The following is a 19,200-nucleotide window of genomic DNA, read 5'->3' as shown; positions in this document are numbered from 1 at the left end:
ACAAGTTCATAAAATCAAGGAAAAATTAACTTTGACAAATCTGCCATTTTTGAATACTTTTTTTTTACCTTTTTTTTTTTTTTTTTTCTTTTGTTGCTATTTGAACGGTCGCTGAGAATTTGCAGTCCACTAGTGACCACTGACCAGATGAAAGTAATTGGGTATTTTGTATTATTCAGCATCTTTTCTTTTTTCTTTGGCCAAAATGTCAAATAATTGAAGCATACCACAAACCCTAAACTACCTTAGACTTAGACCTAGACTTTTACAACATATTCCATGTTCTAGAGGATTTGGTAATCTCCTTCCACCACCACAGAGCATATAAATGGTTAAAATAGACATTTCGGTGAGGCATGCACCATTATCCATATGCACCGTTAACTTAAATAAGCATTCTTGAGTTATACGTGTAAAATAGGCATTTCGATAAAGTGAAATTTTTTTAAAAAAAATACGCACGTATTTATACGTGTAGAATACTACCTAACATACAATCAACATTAGACAATGACAATAATGATACATTATCATATGCATCTCAGGCTCTCAGCCAGAGAAGTCAGACTACACAAACATATATAATTTTTTAAAAATATAATAATTATTTTTTTTGGGGATGATTTTATATGACATCTTGCCATTTATTTATATACAATTTTCTTTCATTATTTTCAAAAAAGAAACTTTCTGCCATTAAAAGCCAAGCAGGCGCGTGAAGTGATTAAGAAAATCTCATCGTATAAAGCACAAAAGTCACAAACACAAGGATTTGATTGGGAGCTCCAAAGTGGATGTGGGCCCGCCTCATGACTATGCTGAAACCAATTTGAGTCATGGGCCACTTACAATTTTACCGACACGTGGCGGTTGAAATCTTTGCTCCAGTCCTATGCCGTACAGAAATAAAGTTCTTTTAATTGCGCTATTTAAAAACAAAAACAAAAACAAAAATTGGGCTATTTTATTATTTAGTACTATTTAGCTCGATCATGGCCACCTATTTTGTTTTCTTTTCCAATTACTACCTTACCTTCCATTTTTCTTTTGCTTGAGCATTCCATGCTTACTTAAACCGCAACATTTGTTTAGCTTGCAAAATGAACTTCTTGGAGATGGTAATGGAAGATGTTGATTCCTTTGTTTGGAACAGTGGAAAATAAGGACTAGAAAAAGTCATTTTCTCTCATTCTTATGTCTGGTTTGTGCAATATTGTAAATAAAATAATTTTGTTCATGTTATAAAACTAAGGAGGAAATTGTAGAGAGAAGATAAGAGGAAGAGGAAAGCCAATAGAATTGTTCTCTCAACTTGTATCATTCCTATTTTTTAAGTACCTATTTATAGCTTACAACAATGGGGTATTTAATCCACAATTTATGGTTACTAATTACAATAATAAAAGCATATGTTATAAAGAAATAAGAGGTGGGGGTAATGGATGTTATGGTGGTCATCCACATTTCATATATTTATAACTTTCCCCCTTAGATGACCACCAAACAATGACATAGTTGCCTCGTTAAAAACCTTGCTTGGAAAAACCAAGTGGGACAAAACCTAAGCAAAGGGAAAAAGATTGCAACATTTTTCTGGATCATTGATACGGTGTTGGACATGTTTATGTTGCCTCGTTAAAACCTTGCTAGGAAAACCTTAGTGGGAGAAAAATCTAGTCAAAGGAAAAAAGAATACAACGCACATATTTCCTGTAGTAGAATTAGGATGCTCCCTTGATTGATATTCCCCATGATCTTCAACAACTTCTGGAATATTGACTTCAAAAAATCTTTGGTAAAGAGGTTTGCTTATGTCACCCTAGGCGAACCCTTCTTTGACTTTAGTTATACAAGCAGCAATGTCTTCATACATGATCGTCGAAGCATTTACTATTGAATGAAGATCACACGTGTTCAAAACATAATGTTATAACATATTGTTTGGGGTGGTGAAAACTCACCAAACCCGGACACCTTTTGAAAATATGAGCAACTGGGCTATAGGAGTTAGGACCGAGTGCGAGAATTGAACCCTGGCACAAAGAATAAAGGCTAGATTCGAGAAGGTTGGCTCGGCTAAGAATAGCAATTGGGCTGCATTAGAACTAGGCTGGAACTGCTGGAGGTCTGGAGAATGGCAGGGCAGTGTGTGAGTGGCCAAGGACTAGCGGCCGGCTAGAGCCTTGCTAGTTACGGGCGAATATGGCTAGAAGCAAGAAGGCGCCTGGATGTGGCTAGGAGCTCGAGATGTTGCTGGGTTGGAAGCTTAAGGAGTGGTAGAGATTTTGGCAGAACGGCCAGATAGCAGCTGGAGAATTGATTGCCGCCGAATGGAGCTAGAGGATTAATTGTGGCCGGAACCCAAAGCTTGATTGAGATCAGGCTGTGTTTCGAAGTATGGCAGGAGAAGGAGGCCTGGCTGCACTGGAGGATGCGGCCGAGATTTGGGAGCGGCCAGGATTTGAGCGGCCGAGATTTAAGCAGCCGGGATTTTAGAGGCTAGAGCCTTGGGATTTTCGGGTTGAAACTTTAGAACTTGAAAGGATGCGGCTGGGCGAGAGTTTATTTAGGTTAAAACCTCCTTGTCTTATTATTATTATATATATATATATATATCTACAAGTGAATAAATACAAATATGTGGTAGATATGCTTTCTCAAAAAGGTAGCTGAGGTGTTTTCTTCAAAGGCCATAATGCATTCTCAAAAATATGGTCGGGCACTTCCCTTTGCAAAAGTGGTGAGGCATATCCTTGCAAAAGTGGCCAGGCATATCCTTGCAAAATTGGCCGAACGCTTGCTTTTGCAAAAGTGGTCGGGTACTTCTCAAAAAGTTGGGACGGGGGAGTTAAAGTTCAACGGGAGGTATTTTCACCGAAGGAGTTAAAGTTCAACGGGAGGTATATCAGCCGAGTTCTCAATATTCGAATATTGAGAACTCAAAGGTAGTCTAACATAGGGCCAAACCCAACATCCAAATATTTTGGAGTTCCTATACCACCCATCTTGGTTGATGGTCAGCCAACTCTAGAATTCTAAAAACTCAAAGGGGACAAGGTTCCACCAGATGTCAATATGAAATCTTGGAGGTCTAAGCCCAAGCCACAGATTAGTGCCCAAGATTTCCGGAGGTCAGTGTGCACGTGATGAAGGCCTCACAAGGAAAGAAATCAAGGAGGTTGATGATGATTCGGAATTTTTCAAAACGAGAGAAAATCAAGCAACCATAATATTTCCGCCGACGTGATCCATGAATTTAGGGGGGCCTTGAAAGGAAAGAATTTTAAAGAGTTGACATTTGGCCATTCAGGCCAGCCCATGGGCCAACATATGCCCTATATAAACTTCACCAAATGAAGGTAGAAGACACACAACATCAGACAGACAAACCTATCTTTCGTCTTGCATTTTTCTTTTCCTAGACTTACGATTTTACTTTTCAAGCACTTAGTGTCGCGAGTTCTTCCTTTTCCTAGTGTAAGTTTAAATTCGTGTTCAATTTATATTTTCTTGTCATTTAAATTCAAATTTATTTCAATTGCTTTACCTTTCATTGTTATCGCATTTTAATTAAGTTTAATTTCAAGTTTAATTTAGTTTACTATTTTTATCGTTCTTATTTCATCCTTGTTTATTTATCGCTTTGATATATTTTATCACACTTTAATTCTCGTCTTTACATTATTTATTTTATGCACTTTACTTTACGCATTTATCTTTAAATTATATTTAAGTTTAAGCACCTTTATTTTACACACTTGTTCTTCGTTTCATTATGTTTCACCTTCAATCTTCATCTCCACCCATTCCACATCATTTGGTTGCTCACATAAAGCCTTGACCCTGAGGTAGTGAAAGAACCTAGGTCGTGAGGAGGTTCCTTACTCAGCCGAACAATCTTTTGATTAAAGTTAGATCTCGGACACAACATACACTCACATTCCATCCAAGCCAAATTTGTGGCTTGGTGGTGGCACGTCCCGCACTCAAAAAAGAAGAAGGATCAAAAGTTCATTCTGTCGCCTGCCTCGGCCTAAAAGAGGGAAACACATATCAAATTTGAAGTCAAAGTATTCAAAAAATCAATTTAGGTCAATTTATATACATTGGTAATCATAATAATATTGAGTACATAACTTGAGTTTCGGGTTCTTAGTGTCAACCTTTAATTATTAAGAATTTCATGACACTTTATATCCTTGAAGGAATCTTTTTAGATGATATATCTCAAATATTGTATGAGCTTTTAAAAATTTCTACGTAGCGTGCAGTGTTCATAAATACAATTTTAATACATGTCGTAAGTCTCGCGTTAAAATAACAACTGTAATTACATAAATGTGGATGTACCTACGATGGGAGACTAAAACTATGTCTCTACCGGGGAACCTTATGCCATATTAGCAATCTTATTTAACTTTATTATGAACACCAATTCGTAACTTTCATATTTAACATTTAAAATTCGGTGTTTGAGCTATAGGTTTCATATGCCACACTTCATATTTAGTGATAAATGGATTTGCTTATTTCCATTTTTTGGCCAATCACTTAACTTGTCGACATTCATGAAGCATGATTTAATATAATCATAGCCCTTGATGATTGTAGTAGCTACTAATAAACCAAATGTATCATCAATTTGTGATCTCAAAATTCTCATTTGCATGTGCATGCATAATTTATAAGCATCTCATTGGTTTAGGGTATCAATGCCTCTTCAGGGGCTTCCATTTTTTTTAATTTTTTATGGGATAAACATCTCTGAAGATGTATTCTTTGGAGAATGTGGATCATAACCTCTTATACAACAATATTTTCAATGGGCTCGAATTTCAAATTATCTCCACGTATGGGGAGTTAAGTCTTTAAACTTACAAATCTATCATGTTTCAAATATGCAACAAATGACTAATTAATAGTCACTTATTGCCATGTTGATAGATTGTGATACAGAAATACCAATATGCATATGTATAACGTATGTAAACATTATCTTGATGAGACAAACGGGGATGTATTCAATGCTAATTCATGACGTGTGAGAAAATTGTCACATCAATAGTCATCAAAATTTAGGAAAATAAATTCACTATCATTACAAAGTCAAATGGACTTAATTGGATAATATGGGAGTTGTGCTCGTAATTTTCTTAACAAGACACAAATATGTGACCATTTGTTAGGTGCATTGAGTAAAAATAGTGATGTGCTCCATAATTAAATGTTTATAAGCTCACAAATATCCCCTTGATTTATTTAAAGAAAGAAGGCTCAAAGTCAAATTTTTGACAAAGATGGTCTTGTGATAGATTTTCTTTGTGAGCATGCTTTGCAAAGATGTTCGTTGGATAAAACAATATTTTGAGTCTTTAAATGATACCTTACGAATTTATAAAATCTTATGCATCATTGTAGACCGTAAATTGCCAAGACAATCATGGCACAACATAAAAGTTATCGCATCAATGAACTTTTGGTTCATGACATCATAATCTTCAACTACTTTAATGATTGTGTAATACACCCCATAAAATAAAGTAGGAACTTTCTCCAATAGACACATCTGGCTTTTAATATTGGGGCGGTATTACAAAACATTACCTTTGTCAAACAAAATTAACTAATAACCCAATATAAATTAAATTAAATTAAATCTAAAAATAATAATAATAAATGATCAAATTGGTAGGATGAATATAATTAATTAATTAAAGGCTATGAAATTCCAAGATAAATCAGTATTAATGTGGATTCAATATGTAGATAGAACTACGAGTTTAAGAATCAGATTCCCAACAAATTCAATGTGCGTCAAAGTAGGCTATTTTTCCATGAAATCATAAATTTTGAATTTTTGATAATTATCTCATGGATATAGAACTTCAGGTTCTATGAAGCTGAAATGGCAAATAGGCACAAGGAAGAAATGAACTTCATGTTCATATATAGTATTAAGATCCATGAAAATCTATGAACTTCAGGTGCATATCAACATATATTCGAAGCTTCAGGTTTGAATAAGAAGATTTAATTAAATTTAATTAATAGTTGTGCTTTGAACTTCATATTCAAATCAATATATATGCACTCGAAACTTCTCGTTCGGGTTCTTGAGATATGTTGGCCTCATGAAATTTTGATTTTGATTAAAACAAAATCAAGGAGTTTTATGTCCTTATGTGCTTTTAAATTCGTTGAATTTCACGCCCTCAATTATTTGGAATCAAAGAACTTCAGGTTCTAATTCAAGCAAAAGGACTCCAGGTCCTAATCTAGTTATATGATGAGGATTGAGGAACTTCGCACCCTGATCTTTTGTATAATACAAACTCATCATAACAAGCTGTAATTAATTAAGATCATGCTTAAAATTAAACAAACGAACAAATAAATAAAACATAGCATTATATTCATGTGTAATAAGAATAAGAAACCTTTTTTTTTTTTATTAAACAAGCATGATGAAGAAAAAGGAAAAATCAGAGAAAGAAAACATACCAAGAGCAATGTTGTGTTGATAATGTGTTATAAAACTAAGGAAAAAATTGTATAAAGATAATAAGAGGAAGATGAAAGACAATAGAATTGTTCTTTCAACTTGTATCATTCATATTTACTAAGCACCTAAGAGAGAAGAGAAAATGATAGAGAGAGAAAAAGATAAAGAGAGAGGATGATCTTCTTGCCTAATGGCGATAGAGATAGAGCCTGATTTCAAAGAAAGAGGGGTAGAGATTGATGAATTCGATTTGAGGAGGAGAACACACAGGTTGATTTTGAAGAGAGAGGAGATGGGAGGTTTGTTCAAGCGAGAGAAAGGAGAATAGAGTTTTGGCTCAGATCAGATCAACGATTTCGAAGATAATGGAGATTTTTTGGCAATTCAATGTAGCTGGCTTTACCTTAAACTTGTAGAATTCCCTATTACTACAAATAAGAAGTTGACACATGTAATTTAAATATATATATATATACACCTCGGTTCGGTCGGAAATCGCCAATATAGGCAATCTAGGTACTGTAATTATGTCCATAACTCATCGGCTCAGTTCTGAATGCTATATCGCATTAACTTTCCTGCTATGAATACCATACCGCATCGACTTGGCTGGTAACTAACAATTTGCTATTTTTTTGGTTGAACCGCACATGCCTAGTTAGCTTACCCAAAGTTGGGTTATGCCCAAGGACTCCAAAGGTATTACAAAAATAAGAACAAATAAATTCTATCACTGAAAGCAATCTCTCAGAGTCTTACTCCTCTAAACTATTCTCAATAAAGAATATTAACCACACCTAAAGCTCGTTCTTTCAAACTTTAAATTCTCTAAACTCTCTTAACTAAGTCTAATTCAACCTTAACAAGAGATATCAAGCAACAAATAAGGCTAAAATGGTGCATTTGGATGAATGAATTTAAGAGTACTAATAAATTTTTTAAAAATGAAATTCATAATGATGAGATTTAAAGTTCTAGAATTTGTGGAGTTTATTCTTCGCTTAACCTAAAATTATAATGGGATTTAAAGATTGAATTTAGGCCCGGTTTGGTTCGCGAAAAAGAATTGATGGGAAATAATTTTTCATGTTTTGGGGACAAAATGGTCATGAAAAGTGTGCATTTAATGCTGACTCGTTTTCCCAAACCTTCCTATGAAAATGAAAAATGAAACCCAAGGGGGGAAGAGGGTTACATTTCCCCCCGTATTTTTCCATACACCAGACAACTATTTCACATGTCTGGACTTACCAAACATAGGAAATTAATTAATTTTCCAACGTCAAGCCTCCTTTCCCATGAACCAAACGTTGCCTATGGGTGATGCAATGAATCTAGTTGTTTGGTAAGGTGATTGTGGGGTGGGAGCGGAGTTGGTGGCAATGGCATCGGTGGTGGGGTTAGTAGTGGGAATGGCAAGGGCAATGTGATGATAATACATGTGGTAAAGTCAATGACTAAAATATCGATAATATCGACGAAATGTCGAGGATATTATCGTTTTTTCGGGTCTAGGATATTTTGGAACATATCGTATAAGTTTCGATAATATCAAAAAATATCAACGTCGATAATTTCTCTTACACTTCATCAACATTTGTCCAAAATATTGCTATAATATCGATAATATTGAGATTATGAAGAAAATGAAAATTTTGAAGAGTTATACACTAACACCCCCTGAGGTTTCTTATGTTTTCATAAAACCTCCTCAGGTCTCAAAAATTACATGAACACCCCCTAAGGTTTCAGTTTGTTTTCACAAAATCCCTTTTCGTTGATTGTTTGCCCAAAAATTGATGATTTCATTGAAAAAAACTTATGCAAATGACAAAATTAACCTCGATGAAGTATATGCAATCTAATCTCAAAGACCAATTTTGTCATTTAGAAATTTTTGTGTGTGTATAAAATCATCAATCTTGGGATGAAAAATCAATGAAAAGGAGTTTTGTGAAAACAATTTAAAACATTAGGGGGTGTTCTTCTAATTTCTAAAACCTCAATGAGTTTTGTAAAAAAAAGTTGAAAACCTCATGAGGTGTTAGTGTAAATAATTCAAATTTGAACCTTATAGGAACTCTATGTGGTACTAAGTCACTCAAGTATCTTACCATGTAATGTAGAAAGTGTAAAATATTGTAGTAAATCATTATAAATAAATTATTATGGTGTGTTTAATCTTCTTTCATTAATTACTACATATTTTCTACACTCGCAATGTTTGTCAGCTCGCTATATAATCAACTTAAATCAGTTAAACCCATCATGCAATGCATTTCCTTCTAATTGTTTGTGATAAAGTAATAGATAATTGACTAAATAAACATCCTCCAAAGTTTTAAGAAAAATTTCTAAGTTTTTCTTACAATTTCTGTCACACCCCGGACCGGCTCCGCCGTAGCACGATATTGTCCGCTTTGGGCCCTCCTCTCACTGCCCGCACGGTTTTGTTTCTGGGAGCTCACGAAGCAACTTCCCAGGGTGGTCACCCATCTTGGGATTGCTCCAGCCTCCCACTCGCTTAACTTCGGAGTTCTTACAACTCCGAAGCCAGTGAGCTCCCAAAAGGCCTCGTGCTAGATGGATGCGGGTGTGCCATATAAGGCACATCACCCCCTCTCCGTTGGTTGATGTGGGATCTTACAATCCACCCCCCTTAAGGGTCCGACGTCCTCGTCGGCACACTCGCACCACACGGCAGAGTGGCTCTGATACCAAATTGTCACATCCCGGACCGGCTCCGCCGTAGCACGATATTGTCCGCTTTGGGCCCTCCTCTCACTGCCCGCACGGTTTTGTTTCTGGGAGCTCACGAAGCAACTTCCCAAGGTGGTCACCCATCCTGGGATTGCTCCAGCCTCCCACTCGCTTAACTTCGGAGTTCTTACAACTCCGAAGCCAGTGAGCTCCCAAAAGGCCTCGTGCTAGATGGATGCGGGTGTGCCATATAAGGCACATCACCCCCTCTCCGTTGGTTGATGTGGGATCTTACAATTTCCGCGATTTTTGGATTACCGATATTTCTGAAACCATCGATATTTAAACCTTGAGGAAAATAGTGATTGCGTGCATGATTGTAGTTTTTTTTTTCCTCTCAAACCTCTTAATATCTCGGAGTTTTATAATTTACACCTATTTTGATGAAATTTAAATATAAAATTTATGACCCCAATTCAATTTTTCTGTTCCACGTCAAATTTCTAATTATCTTTGCTTATTAACCTAAGGGAATTGGTAAATGTAGCTTCAAAACTTTTTGACCTTTTATCAATTCCAAGTTTATTTCTTCAATTATTATATTAAGAATCATCACCGAGTTCTCCGGTTATGTCACCATGGACTTTTGATTTTTTATAGTTTAAAAACAAAAAATAAGGAGAAAATATAAAATCAGAATTTTATTATGAAAAAAGGTATTATAAACAAGAAGTTAGGCTTCAAATGGGTCAGCCAAATCTTTTTCAACTCTTATTAAGACCGAAACAAGCAGTTAGCCGGTCAGCATTTGGCTTGTATCTTAAACAACGTGGACCCCTCTGATTTGATTCTCCACGATCAGTTATTTTATCAGAATCTTTTTTTTTTTTCCTTCTGAAAATGGCCACTCCCAGGTAAAATTAGCAAATAATTATTAGTCGTTAATCTTTCCCAACACAAAATTCAATTAAAAAAACAACTAATTATTTTTTTTTTTTGGGAATTATTTTCTGTTTTATAATGCACAAAAAGATAAAAATTAACAATATAAGATTCCTTTTATATTCAGAATACCGAGAAACCTACTATAAAGAGAGCACGCCTCCCCTGTTTACGTTTCAGTATACAATTCATTTGCTGAGAGACAGAGACAGAGAGAGAGAGAGAGAGTCTTCATTTCTAGTCTTTTGCTCTGTGTGTGTTTTCTTCTCTTCAACTATGTCGCTGCTCTCAGATCTCATCAACCTTGACCTCTCAGACTCCACCGAGAAGGTGATCGCAGAGTACATATGGTCAGCCCCTTTTTCTCCTTTTCCCTCTGACTCTTCCTCTGTTTTCCATGCTTGAACATGGTATACGTATCTGTGCGTATTTGTACGTATTTTTGTATGTATGCAAATGGGTCTGCTTGTTTTGATGAATAAGGAAATAGGTTGGCTTTGGTTTTGTGTATTGTTCTTTTGATCGACCACTTGACTTGAGGTCAAATGATCAAGTTGTGTTTTGTTTTATTGTCAAAATCTTTTCCCTTTCTCTGTTTTGCTGCTGAGAGATAAGTGAGAGTTATAGGATGTCGAGTTCTGCCCTATATCTGATTTCCTTTTCTTCTTTTTTACTTTTTTTTTAATTTTATTCTATTTTTCTATGGATTATTTGAAATCCATTGGGGTTGGTGTACTTTTTGTCATACGAGATTTCTTGTGTGGGAATCTTTGTATTCCTTCTGAGTTTATTTTTGTTGTTGTTAGAGCTTTTGTTAGTTTTGATCTTCTTCTTTGCCTATTCATTGTGACCAAAATAATAAGTTTTTAGAGTCCTGTTTCCTTTTTCTTTTTTCTATTTGGTTCCTGAGATTCAAAAGTCTTCTTCTTTTTCCTATTTATTTTAGAAAGATATGGCTTGTTAATTTTGTAGTTGGGTGAGCTAAGAATCCAGCTTTTGCTCTTTCTATAATAGCATATAGATTCAACAGTTTTTCAGAATATTAATTCATACTTTTATATTATTATATCTTTTCCGTGGAGTGTCACGATCTTTCTTGTTTTGGTTGTTGAGCTTTGATTAATGATTGGTATTCTCTGTTTTGTTAATCCTTCTCAGCTTAATTATGCTGTTACTTGGGATTTCTTTAGCTTGAATATATTGTTCAATGTTTATTTTTCTTTTTAATTTAATTCCAATTTTTTTAACTTTTAATTACTGTAACAGGATTGGTGGATCTGGTATGGACCTCAGAAGCAAAGCAAGGGTAATTAATTTTCTTGTTTATTTTCTAGTGGTGTAATCTTGTTTGGTTAATTAATTCAAATGGTAATTTTTTTTTATTTTTTTTTTGGGTTTATGAAGACTCTGCCAGGACCCGTTAGTGACCCCTCAAAGCTTCCCAAGTGGAATTATGATGGTTCCAGCACTGGCCAAGCCCCTGGAGAAGATAGTGAAGTCATCTTATAGTAAGCTCTTCTAATTTTTCTTACTGCTTGTTAGGATCTGCTTCTAATAGTTTTCTGTTTTATTTTTTAATCTGGGTTATGGGTATTTATTATATTTCTTCTTCTTTCTCATGAAATGAAACAGCCCTCAAGCCATTTTCAAGGATCCATTTAGGAGAGGCAACAATATTTTGGTGAGTTATCTTGATTTCCTATTATTTTCTTTTTGCTTTTCAATTCATTGGAGATATGGTCTGCTTTGATCTATTTATTATTTCCCTGTCTAAAATCATCTGTGTTTCTCAATGATGATCTAAATTAGGTAATATGCGATGCTTACACTCCCGCTGGAGAACCAATTCCAACAAACAAAAGGGCTGCTGCTGCAAAGATTTTCAGCCATCCTGATGTTGTTGCTGAAGTACCCTGGTATCCTTTTTCTCATGCTACTGTTTTTATTTTTTTATTTATAACTTGGTCTTCCATTACACATGGTTAGTATGCTTTTTATGTACACGTTTTTTCTGTTTATTCATGTATTTTCTGTATTTGAATTTTGTGCACTGAAATCTGGAAAACAGGTACGGCATTGAACAGGAGTACACCTTGTTGCAGAAAGATGTCCACTGGCCGCTTGGGTGGCCTGTTGGTGGTTATCCAGGACCTCAGGTAATGGATGTTGCTTTCTTTCTAAGGCTTTAGATTCATTGTTATATTTTATGCTCATGAGTTTTCCGAATACTTACATGTCATTGTCACCTGATGCTGGCACAAACTTGATAACTTTAAGAATTCCTTGGACGTACATTCTTATGTGATGTTAATTATGCTTACTTTTTCTTATTTTATTTTTTCACATTGTTACAAGAACACAATTTTAAAATGTCGTTTATTGCTCAACAGGGGCCATACTATTGTGCTGCTGGTGCTGACAAAGCCTTTGGGCGTGACATTGTTGACTCGCATTACAAGGCCTGCCTGTACGCAGGCATCAACATTAGTGGGATCAATGGTGAAGTCATGCCAGGCCAGGTAAAATTCACAAATTATATATTTATATATTTCTAATCTTCCTTCTAATATTTTCTTTTTCCTTCTTTGTTTCAAATTTAAAATATTTTCCAAATCTAATCCATCAAACTTCATATAATACAGTGGGAATTTCAAGTTGGTCCTTCTGTCGGCATATCCGCGGGAGATGAACTATGGGCTGCTCGTTACATTTTGGAGGTAACTTAACACGCTTGATTGCATAATAAACCGATAGTATTACATAAAAGCTGTTGGTCAATGAATTTTTGGTTCCTATGTTCACAGAGGATCACAGAGATTGCTGGGGTGGTGCTTTCTTTTGATCCCAAGCCAATCCAGGTGACATATTTTCCTCTATGTTAAATACAGTATCTTTTATTTCAATTTACTTGTTCCATTACATAATAAGAGGCAACTGAACTTCGCAATACTGGCACATTTTTTTGAACTTGGTTTGCGTACTGATATGTATATTTTTGAATCCCTTGGTATTTCTAACACCAGGGTGATTGGAACGGAGCTGGTGCTCACACAAATTACAGGTATAATGCCAATTCTTTGTTTTCTTGGACCTGTCTTGGTCAAACTACTGTTTTCCTATAGGATGACATCTGAACTGTTGTATTTCAGTACCAAGTCCATGAGAGCTAATGGAGGCTATGAAGTCATCAAGAAAGCAATTGAAAAGCTGGGACTAAGGCACAAAGAACACATTGCTGCATATGGAGAAGGCAATGAACGCCGTTTAACAGGAAAGCACGAAACAGCTGATATCAACACTTTCAAATGGGTAAAACTAAAAACAACCTCATTCTTTTGTGTCCTTAATTTCATAATTGTATTCTTTGTTATATAAACAGTTGCTCACTTTCATTTCTGTCAAATGATGGACAGGGTGTTGCAAACCGCGGTGCCTCAATCCGTGTTGGAAGAGACACAGAGAAAGAGGGCAAAGGCTATTTTGAGGACAGGAGGCCGGCTTCGAACATGGATCCATATGTTGTCACTTCTTTGATTGCAGAAACCACCATTCTGAGGAAGCCATAAGCTCTCTCAGCTACACACCTGTGGTTGTGACAATATCACCGCATCCTTCAATGGGGTTGGAAATGTGTTCTACCAGATCCTTTTAGCAGGATCCTTCTGTGTCGTAGCTACTTACTAGAATTAGCCTTGCCCTTCAATTTTTATTGCGTTTTTTTGTTTTCCCCTGTATTAAAGGGTGCCAAGATGAGGTCATTGCTTCCTGGCCTCATGATTATGCCCATTGTCTTCAATAAGTATCTGATATGGATAACATGTTTCAAAGGGCTGGTTTTAATTGGGATTTTTGTTTTTGTATAATGTAATTTTAATATAATCTCCCTCCCCATTTGGTTCTGGTCTTGTTTTATTTCTCAACAGCTCTGCAACTTGCTGCATTATAACTTGAGCGATATGATACAATTGATGGCCCTTGTATTTTAGATCTGTAGTGCTATCGTCGCAAACTATTCCTATTTTTCCACCCGTTCGGCGGCAATGTCAAAGCACCCTCTTATTCCACGTTTCCTTCTCTACTCCACTATAGATTAGTGGCAGCACTATTGCCACGTATTTCTACTTCCGCCAACGCCATTTTAAGAAAATGATATCACTAGAAATGCTCAACGCAATTCCTCCCATAACGTTAATGTCAGTTATATTTCAGTAGGGGTGGGTGGGCATTTAAACCAGTGAGTCGAGCCAAACTGAGTCTAAAAAAAAACGTATTGACCAAATGAAGTCAACCTCGGCTAGACCTTGAGTGGCCATTTTCAGAAAATTAAACACTGCAATATCAGTTGTATTCAAAATTTGTACGAGAGTGGCGATTGACTGTTGCCAAATCTTAGGAGTCGGTGGTGGTGATTGCTAGGAGAGGGAAGGTTGTCAAAAGGGTTTCACCCCATTTGGAAAGACCTGAGGCCCTCATCTACTATTATTCAACACAAACATTAAAATGTCCGAAGATTACAAAGCAAAACAACCAACAAACCAAATTGTCTTAATGCTGACATGATCTTCACGTAAAATAATAATACAAAAATTAACGGAGAAAAGGAAGGGTAGGGATTTTATACCAAGTCCCCCCCATATGCTGCGCCCATAATTGTCCTTTTTTTTTTTCCCTTTCTTTAATGTCCCTTCTCGTAAATAAATGAGTCATACTGGACAGATCCTATGGACTCCCTCTCTAATAGAAGTAGGGTCCATCAATGATACACAATGTGATACAACAATATGATATCTTTACTATTCTTCTAAACACATAAGTTATGAATCACCAACAAAGTTCAAGAGTGTACGTCCACATTTTAATAAACTAGTTAAAATTTTCCTCCAACTTGAGGTGTAATGATTGAGATAATTGTTTTAGGTCATTTTTTTCAAGAAATATCCCTACTAAATGAGTATCATTTAACCGCTTACCATGCTAGTCATTTGAAGTGTATTTGTTTGCAAAATTTCAATGACTAAACGATTTTCAATTTGTCTAATTTGGTTATAGATAAATAGTTTTAATAATTGAATTATATTGGATCGACCAAGAATATGATGTGTGCACTTTTTTTACAAAGCAGGCGTCCACTCTAGATCCTGCCTGGCATATCATAATCATATTTGATATTTTTTTAACTACCCCTCAAGGCATAACAATTTTTGTAGATTTTTGTTGAGGCCCAAAAAATCTAAGGTTGGCCCCAAATATATTTCTAACCCAGTATAACACCTAACTTGGGAAGAAACCCGACTTAATTATGCAAGAGTTCGTTATATGCGCTTGCACACGTGCCACGCCAAGCAAATATGCAACATGCCACACAAAAAGGTAGTTACAAGCCCCTAAAATGTACTAGTTCTATGAACCCATGCTCATTATCACATCAAGCGCCAGTTTGGCCCGGCCATAGCCATTACAAAATAGCAAAACTAGAGCACAAGCACACCAAATAACACGCCATGCCAAGCGAAAAATCCTTATTTTTGCACCAAGCCACGCGAATGCTTGGGGCTTGCTGAATGGGTTGTGGTATGAATGGTTACGAGTATTCACAAGGCCCATTGATGGTCCAAGGAGTAGAAGTTTTGGGCTGCTTGGGAGCACTAAAACTCAAGCTCATTCTTTAAGCACAAACATATGGTTAAGCATGAGAGAGAAAACCCAATAGCCCATCACCTTAAGAAAAGGCTCAAACATCTTAGAAAATATTCAATAACCATAGCCCACAACACTTATAAATCACCTTTTGACTAGCACCCTTACCCATTATTTCCTCTGCAAGCTCTGGTGGAAAACAAGAAAGGAAAAGCAAGAGGCGCCTCACCCAGATGGAGGAGTCCAGCCCCAGGAAAGTCTTGGAACCCCAAAAAGCTCTACTCCTATGTGCTAGGGTTGGGGAGATTTCACCAAAGAGGATTGAATGGAAAAAAGTGAGGAAAAATGGACAAGAAGACTTAATAAAATTAGGAGCTTCCAGTGCCTATAAAAGGAGGCACCTTCTACCCAGCAAAACAGGAGATCCAGAGCGAGTAACATCCTTACTCATTGCTGAAAGCTTCAATTTCAAGTTGTGTTCTTCCATCTTCTTCCTCTCTTTCCCATAAACACATTAGAGAGAGCAAGCATCACCTTTCACCTTTGGAATCCTTCGATTTCAAGCTATATTCTTCCATTTTCCCCCCTTTTTCTCTTCTGACAAGCCATCCAAGAGTCTGACGAAGCTTTCGTCAAGCTGCTGGAAATCTGCTAAAGCCACCCATTCTTCCACCTTCATCTTTCCCTCTCTTCCCTCAACAAATCCTCACAAAACTCCCTCTCCCTTTACCTTGAATCTCTGTTTCTTATAGAAAATCCAAGCCTTCTCTCTTTTATGCTAAACTCATAAATGTTCAGCTCTCATGCCACAAGTCTCTCAAGCCAAGCCTAAATCTTTATCTGTAAGCAACTGTTGGTTTTGTTGGTGAAGAAAGCCAAAGTGTTTCTTAAGGCTCCATGAACCTTTCGAAGCACTCTTGAGGCTTGATTCTTGAACTTAGACATAGGGGCAAATCCACCTATTTGCTCTTTACAACAGCCGATGCCCATTCATCTGTAGTTGCTGGAACAAAAAAAGCTCCTACAATTTCTTCACGCCTCCTCAAAGACTCGTAGCTAGCTATATATATAATTATTCTCTTATTTGAATGTTTATATATATATATATATATATATATGAAAGTGAGCCCTATAAGGATGTCCCTCAAATTAGAAATATATATATCTTTAATTTAGGGATCCTCAAATACAAAATTGCAGCGATCATAAACACTTTGGAAACCTCATCTACTAGGGACAAATACTTCAAAAAATTGGATATCGGTTGCGTTTGTATTTTATATGTTGAAACTTGACAACTAGTAAAACTAAGTGAAGCATTCAAGGACAGTTGAGCTAACTGTAGACAAAGTATTACACAGCCAACGACCAAAGCAAAGAAAAAACTTAATGTTCCAATTGATCACGAGGCCTGCGTGGCCCGTGGCCGACAGTTGGCCACCTTAACCACCGGTACTAATAATACTATACACCCTTTTCCCGCGGCCGGCGACGACTAACCACGAAAGCTTTTGTGTTTAGAACATCATCACTTCTGCCACATATTGCTGCATGCCTATTCCAAAACCCTGTAAAGTTCTTGTTCTTGTTCTTCCTCCCATTTGTTTTACCATCCATTAGTGACTCACTTCTTCCTTGTCGACGATTATCTTCAACAAGATTAGAAGCTTGTAACTTGAGTGGTAGCGAACATTTATCTCCGCACTCAAGGTCAGAGTTTGAGCCTCTGCCTCCCGGTTTGGCCTTGTTTCTACCAAGAACATCTCCAGCTAGGAACCCCTTAGACAGTTTGCCTTCACCACTAGACTCTATAAGTTGATCCAATTTCCGGGAAATACTCTCAATTTCATATGTATCAAGAAGCGAATGATCAGAGATACTCTCAACAACACTTAGTGATTTCAACCCTTCAAATTCCATGCCTTGTTTATTAATATTAGAAATCAACATAGCTTCTAGCTTGTACCTGGATGGTTTATAAGGAGCATGACAAGTCCTTCTGACATCAAATTCCGGCATAACTGGTTTGCCGTCGGTCCCGGATCCATGTTGAAACCATGCCCATGCAGCTGCCTTTACTAATGCCAATTCATCATTGCAGCTTCTCCTACTCTTTCTTCTCTCCATGATGAATGTTTTGAGTTTACGACTTTATAGAGTAATAATAGGGGATAAGGGGTGTAAGTTAATAGCTTGGAAAATGAATGGACACATAGGGGGGTTTTTGGAAATATGTGGGAAAAGAAAGTTCCACGCTACATCGATAGCAAATTTGGTTTTTGTCGTTTTAATCTTTTGTATAGTTGTCTTTATATTTTTCCAAAGTAAAGGGTACGAAATCTCATGCGACTGTTTGCATCTTTGGGTGCAGTTTGGTCCTGCAGCTAGCATTGTCAGAATTGAATACGATCATTCAATGGAAATGGGCATTGGGGTTCCTAGAAGTCCAGAAAGCTTTATGGTGGGTGGAAAGTTGGGGTCCTAAAATAACTTCCAAGGGTGTTTGCAACTTTGTGTATGTCTCTTTTCTTACAAGACAATTACTTTTGCGTCTGTCTCCTTCTCATTTGTGCTGAGGTTAAGAAATAGACACGCACAATGATTTAGACCGTGACATGAAAGTTTCTCTTTTTAAAAATCGACCTTGTTACAGTCATTGTATTGTTATTACTTGTCAGCCGGAAATGTTAATAATTTTTTTCTAAATGTCCAAATAATGCTATTTTATCTTGGATGGAAATGAAATTTGAATCCCATTAACTGATCGCTACATATATCCAATAAACTAGGTGCAATTACGGCACGCCATTGCTTGGCATTGGATAATAATTAATCTTCTCCGTTACTATATGCTCATGATTACCACTCAATTGTCATGGTTGAAGCTGCAGCAACGTGTAGTATTGTGCACGAAGTTTCCAATGTCTCATTTTCATTTTGGAAACAAAAAATAAACCTAGAGATTACAACACGAATAATTCTTGTTAGTGTAATAGTCACACCTTTACATGGTTTCACAATTCACTTATATTATGACATGTGTATTATTAATACTATACTATGTATGCCAATAAATCGACTCTCTTTAAATATGCTTTTGTTCAACGTCCTCTAAATGACCAATTAAACATTTGATATCCTAAACAATAACAGAATGGAAAAAAAAAAACACACACACACACACATATATATATATATATATATATATATAGATTCTACTGAGGGATCTCTCAAATCTTATTTGAGGGACACCCTTGTAGGGCTCACTCCGTATTGTATTTCACTAATTCAAACCGTCTATTTTTTAGATAATCATTCAAAGATTTCTATAAAAAATTACTTGAATCCGATATCATTTGACTACTCAATTGAGTTATTAAAATTTTAGTACTTTCTTGAAGCATCGTGTTTATTGATTT

General features: G+C 36.2%; 2 protein-coding genes across 2 annotated transcripts; one reads left to right on the top strand and one right to left on the bottom strand.

Annotated features, from left to right (window-relative positions):
- LOC18782751 (glutamine synthetase cytosolic isozyme) lies at positions 10,307 to 14,048 on the top strand. Its single transcript, XM_007215543.2, has 12 exons — positions 10,307 to 10,494; positions 11,411 to 11,450; positions 11,549 to 11,652; positions 11,777 to 11,825; positions 11,954 to 12,060; positions 12,213 to 12,300; positions 12,535 to 12,663; positions 12,787 to 12,861; positions 12,949 to 13,002; positions 13,168 to 13,205; positions 13,294 to 13,453; positions 13,558 to 14,048. Exons 1-12 carry the CDS (start codon positions 10,421 to 10,423, stop codon positions 13,708 to 13,710), a joined length of 1,071 nt encoding a protein of 356 aa, XP_007215605.1. The 5' UTR covers positions 10,307 to 10,420; the 3' UTR covers positions 13,711 to 14,048.
- Positions 16,920 to 18,273, bottom strand: LOC18782608. Its single transcript, XM_020559347.1, has one exon. It carries the CDS (start codon positions 17,906 to 17,908, stop codon positions 17,246 to 17,248), a length of 663 nt encoding a protein of 220 aa, XP_020414936.1. The 5' UTR covers positions 17,909 to 18,273; the 3' UTR covers positions 16,920 to 17,245.

This window comes from Prunus persica, chromosome G3 (assembly GCF_000346465.2).
Source record: "Prunus persica cultivar Lovell chromosome G3, Prunus_persica_NCBIv2, whole genome shotgun sequence".
NCBI classification, from domain to species: Eukaryota; Viridiplantae; Streptophyta; class Magnoliopsida; order Rosales; family Rosaceae; genus Prunus; species Prunus persica.
This window is presented reverse-complemented; position numbering and strand designations above follow the sequence as displayed.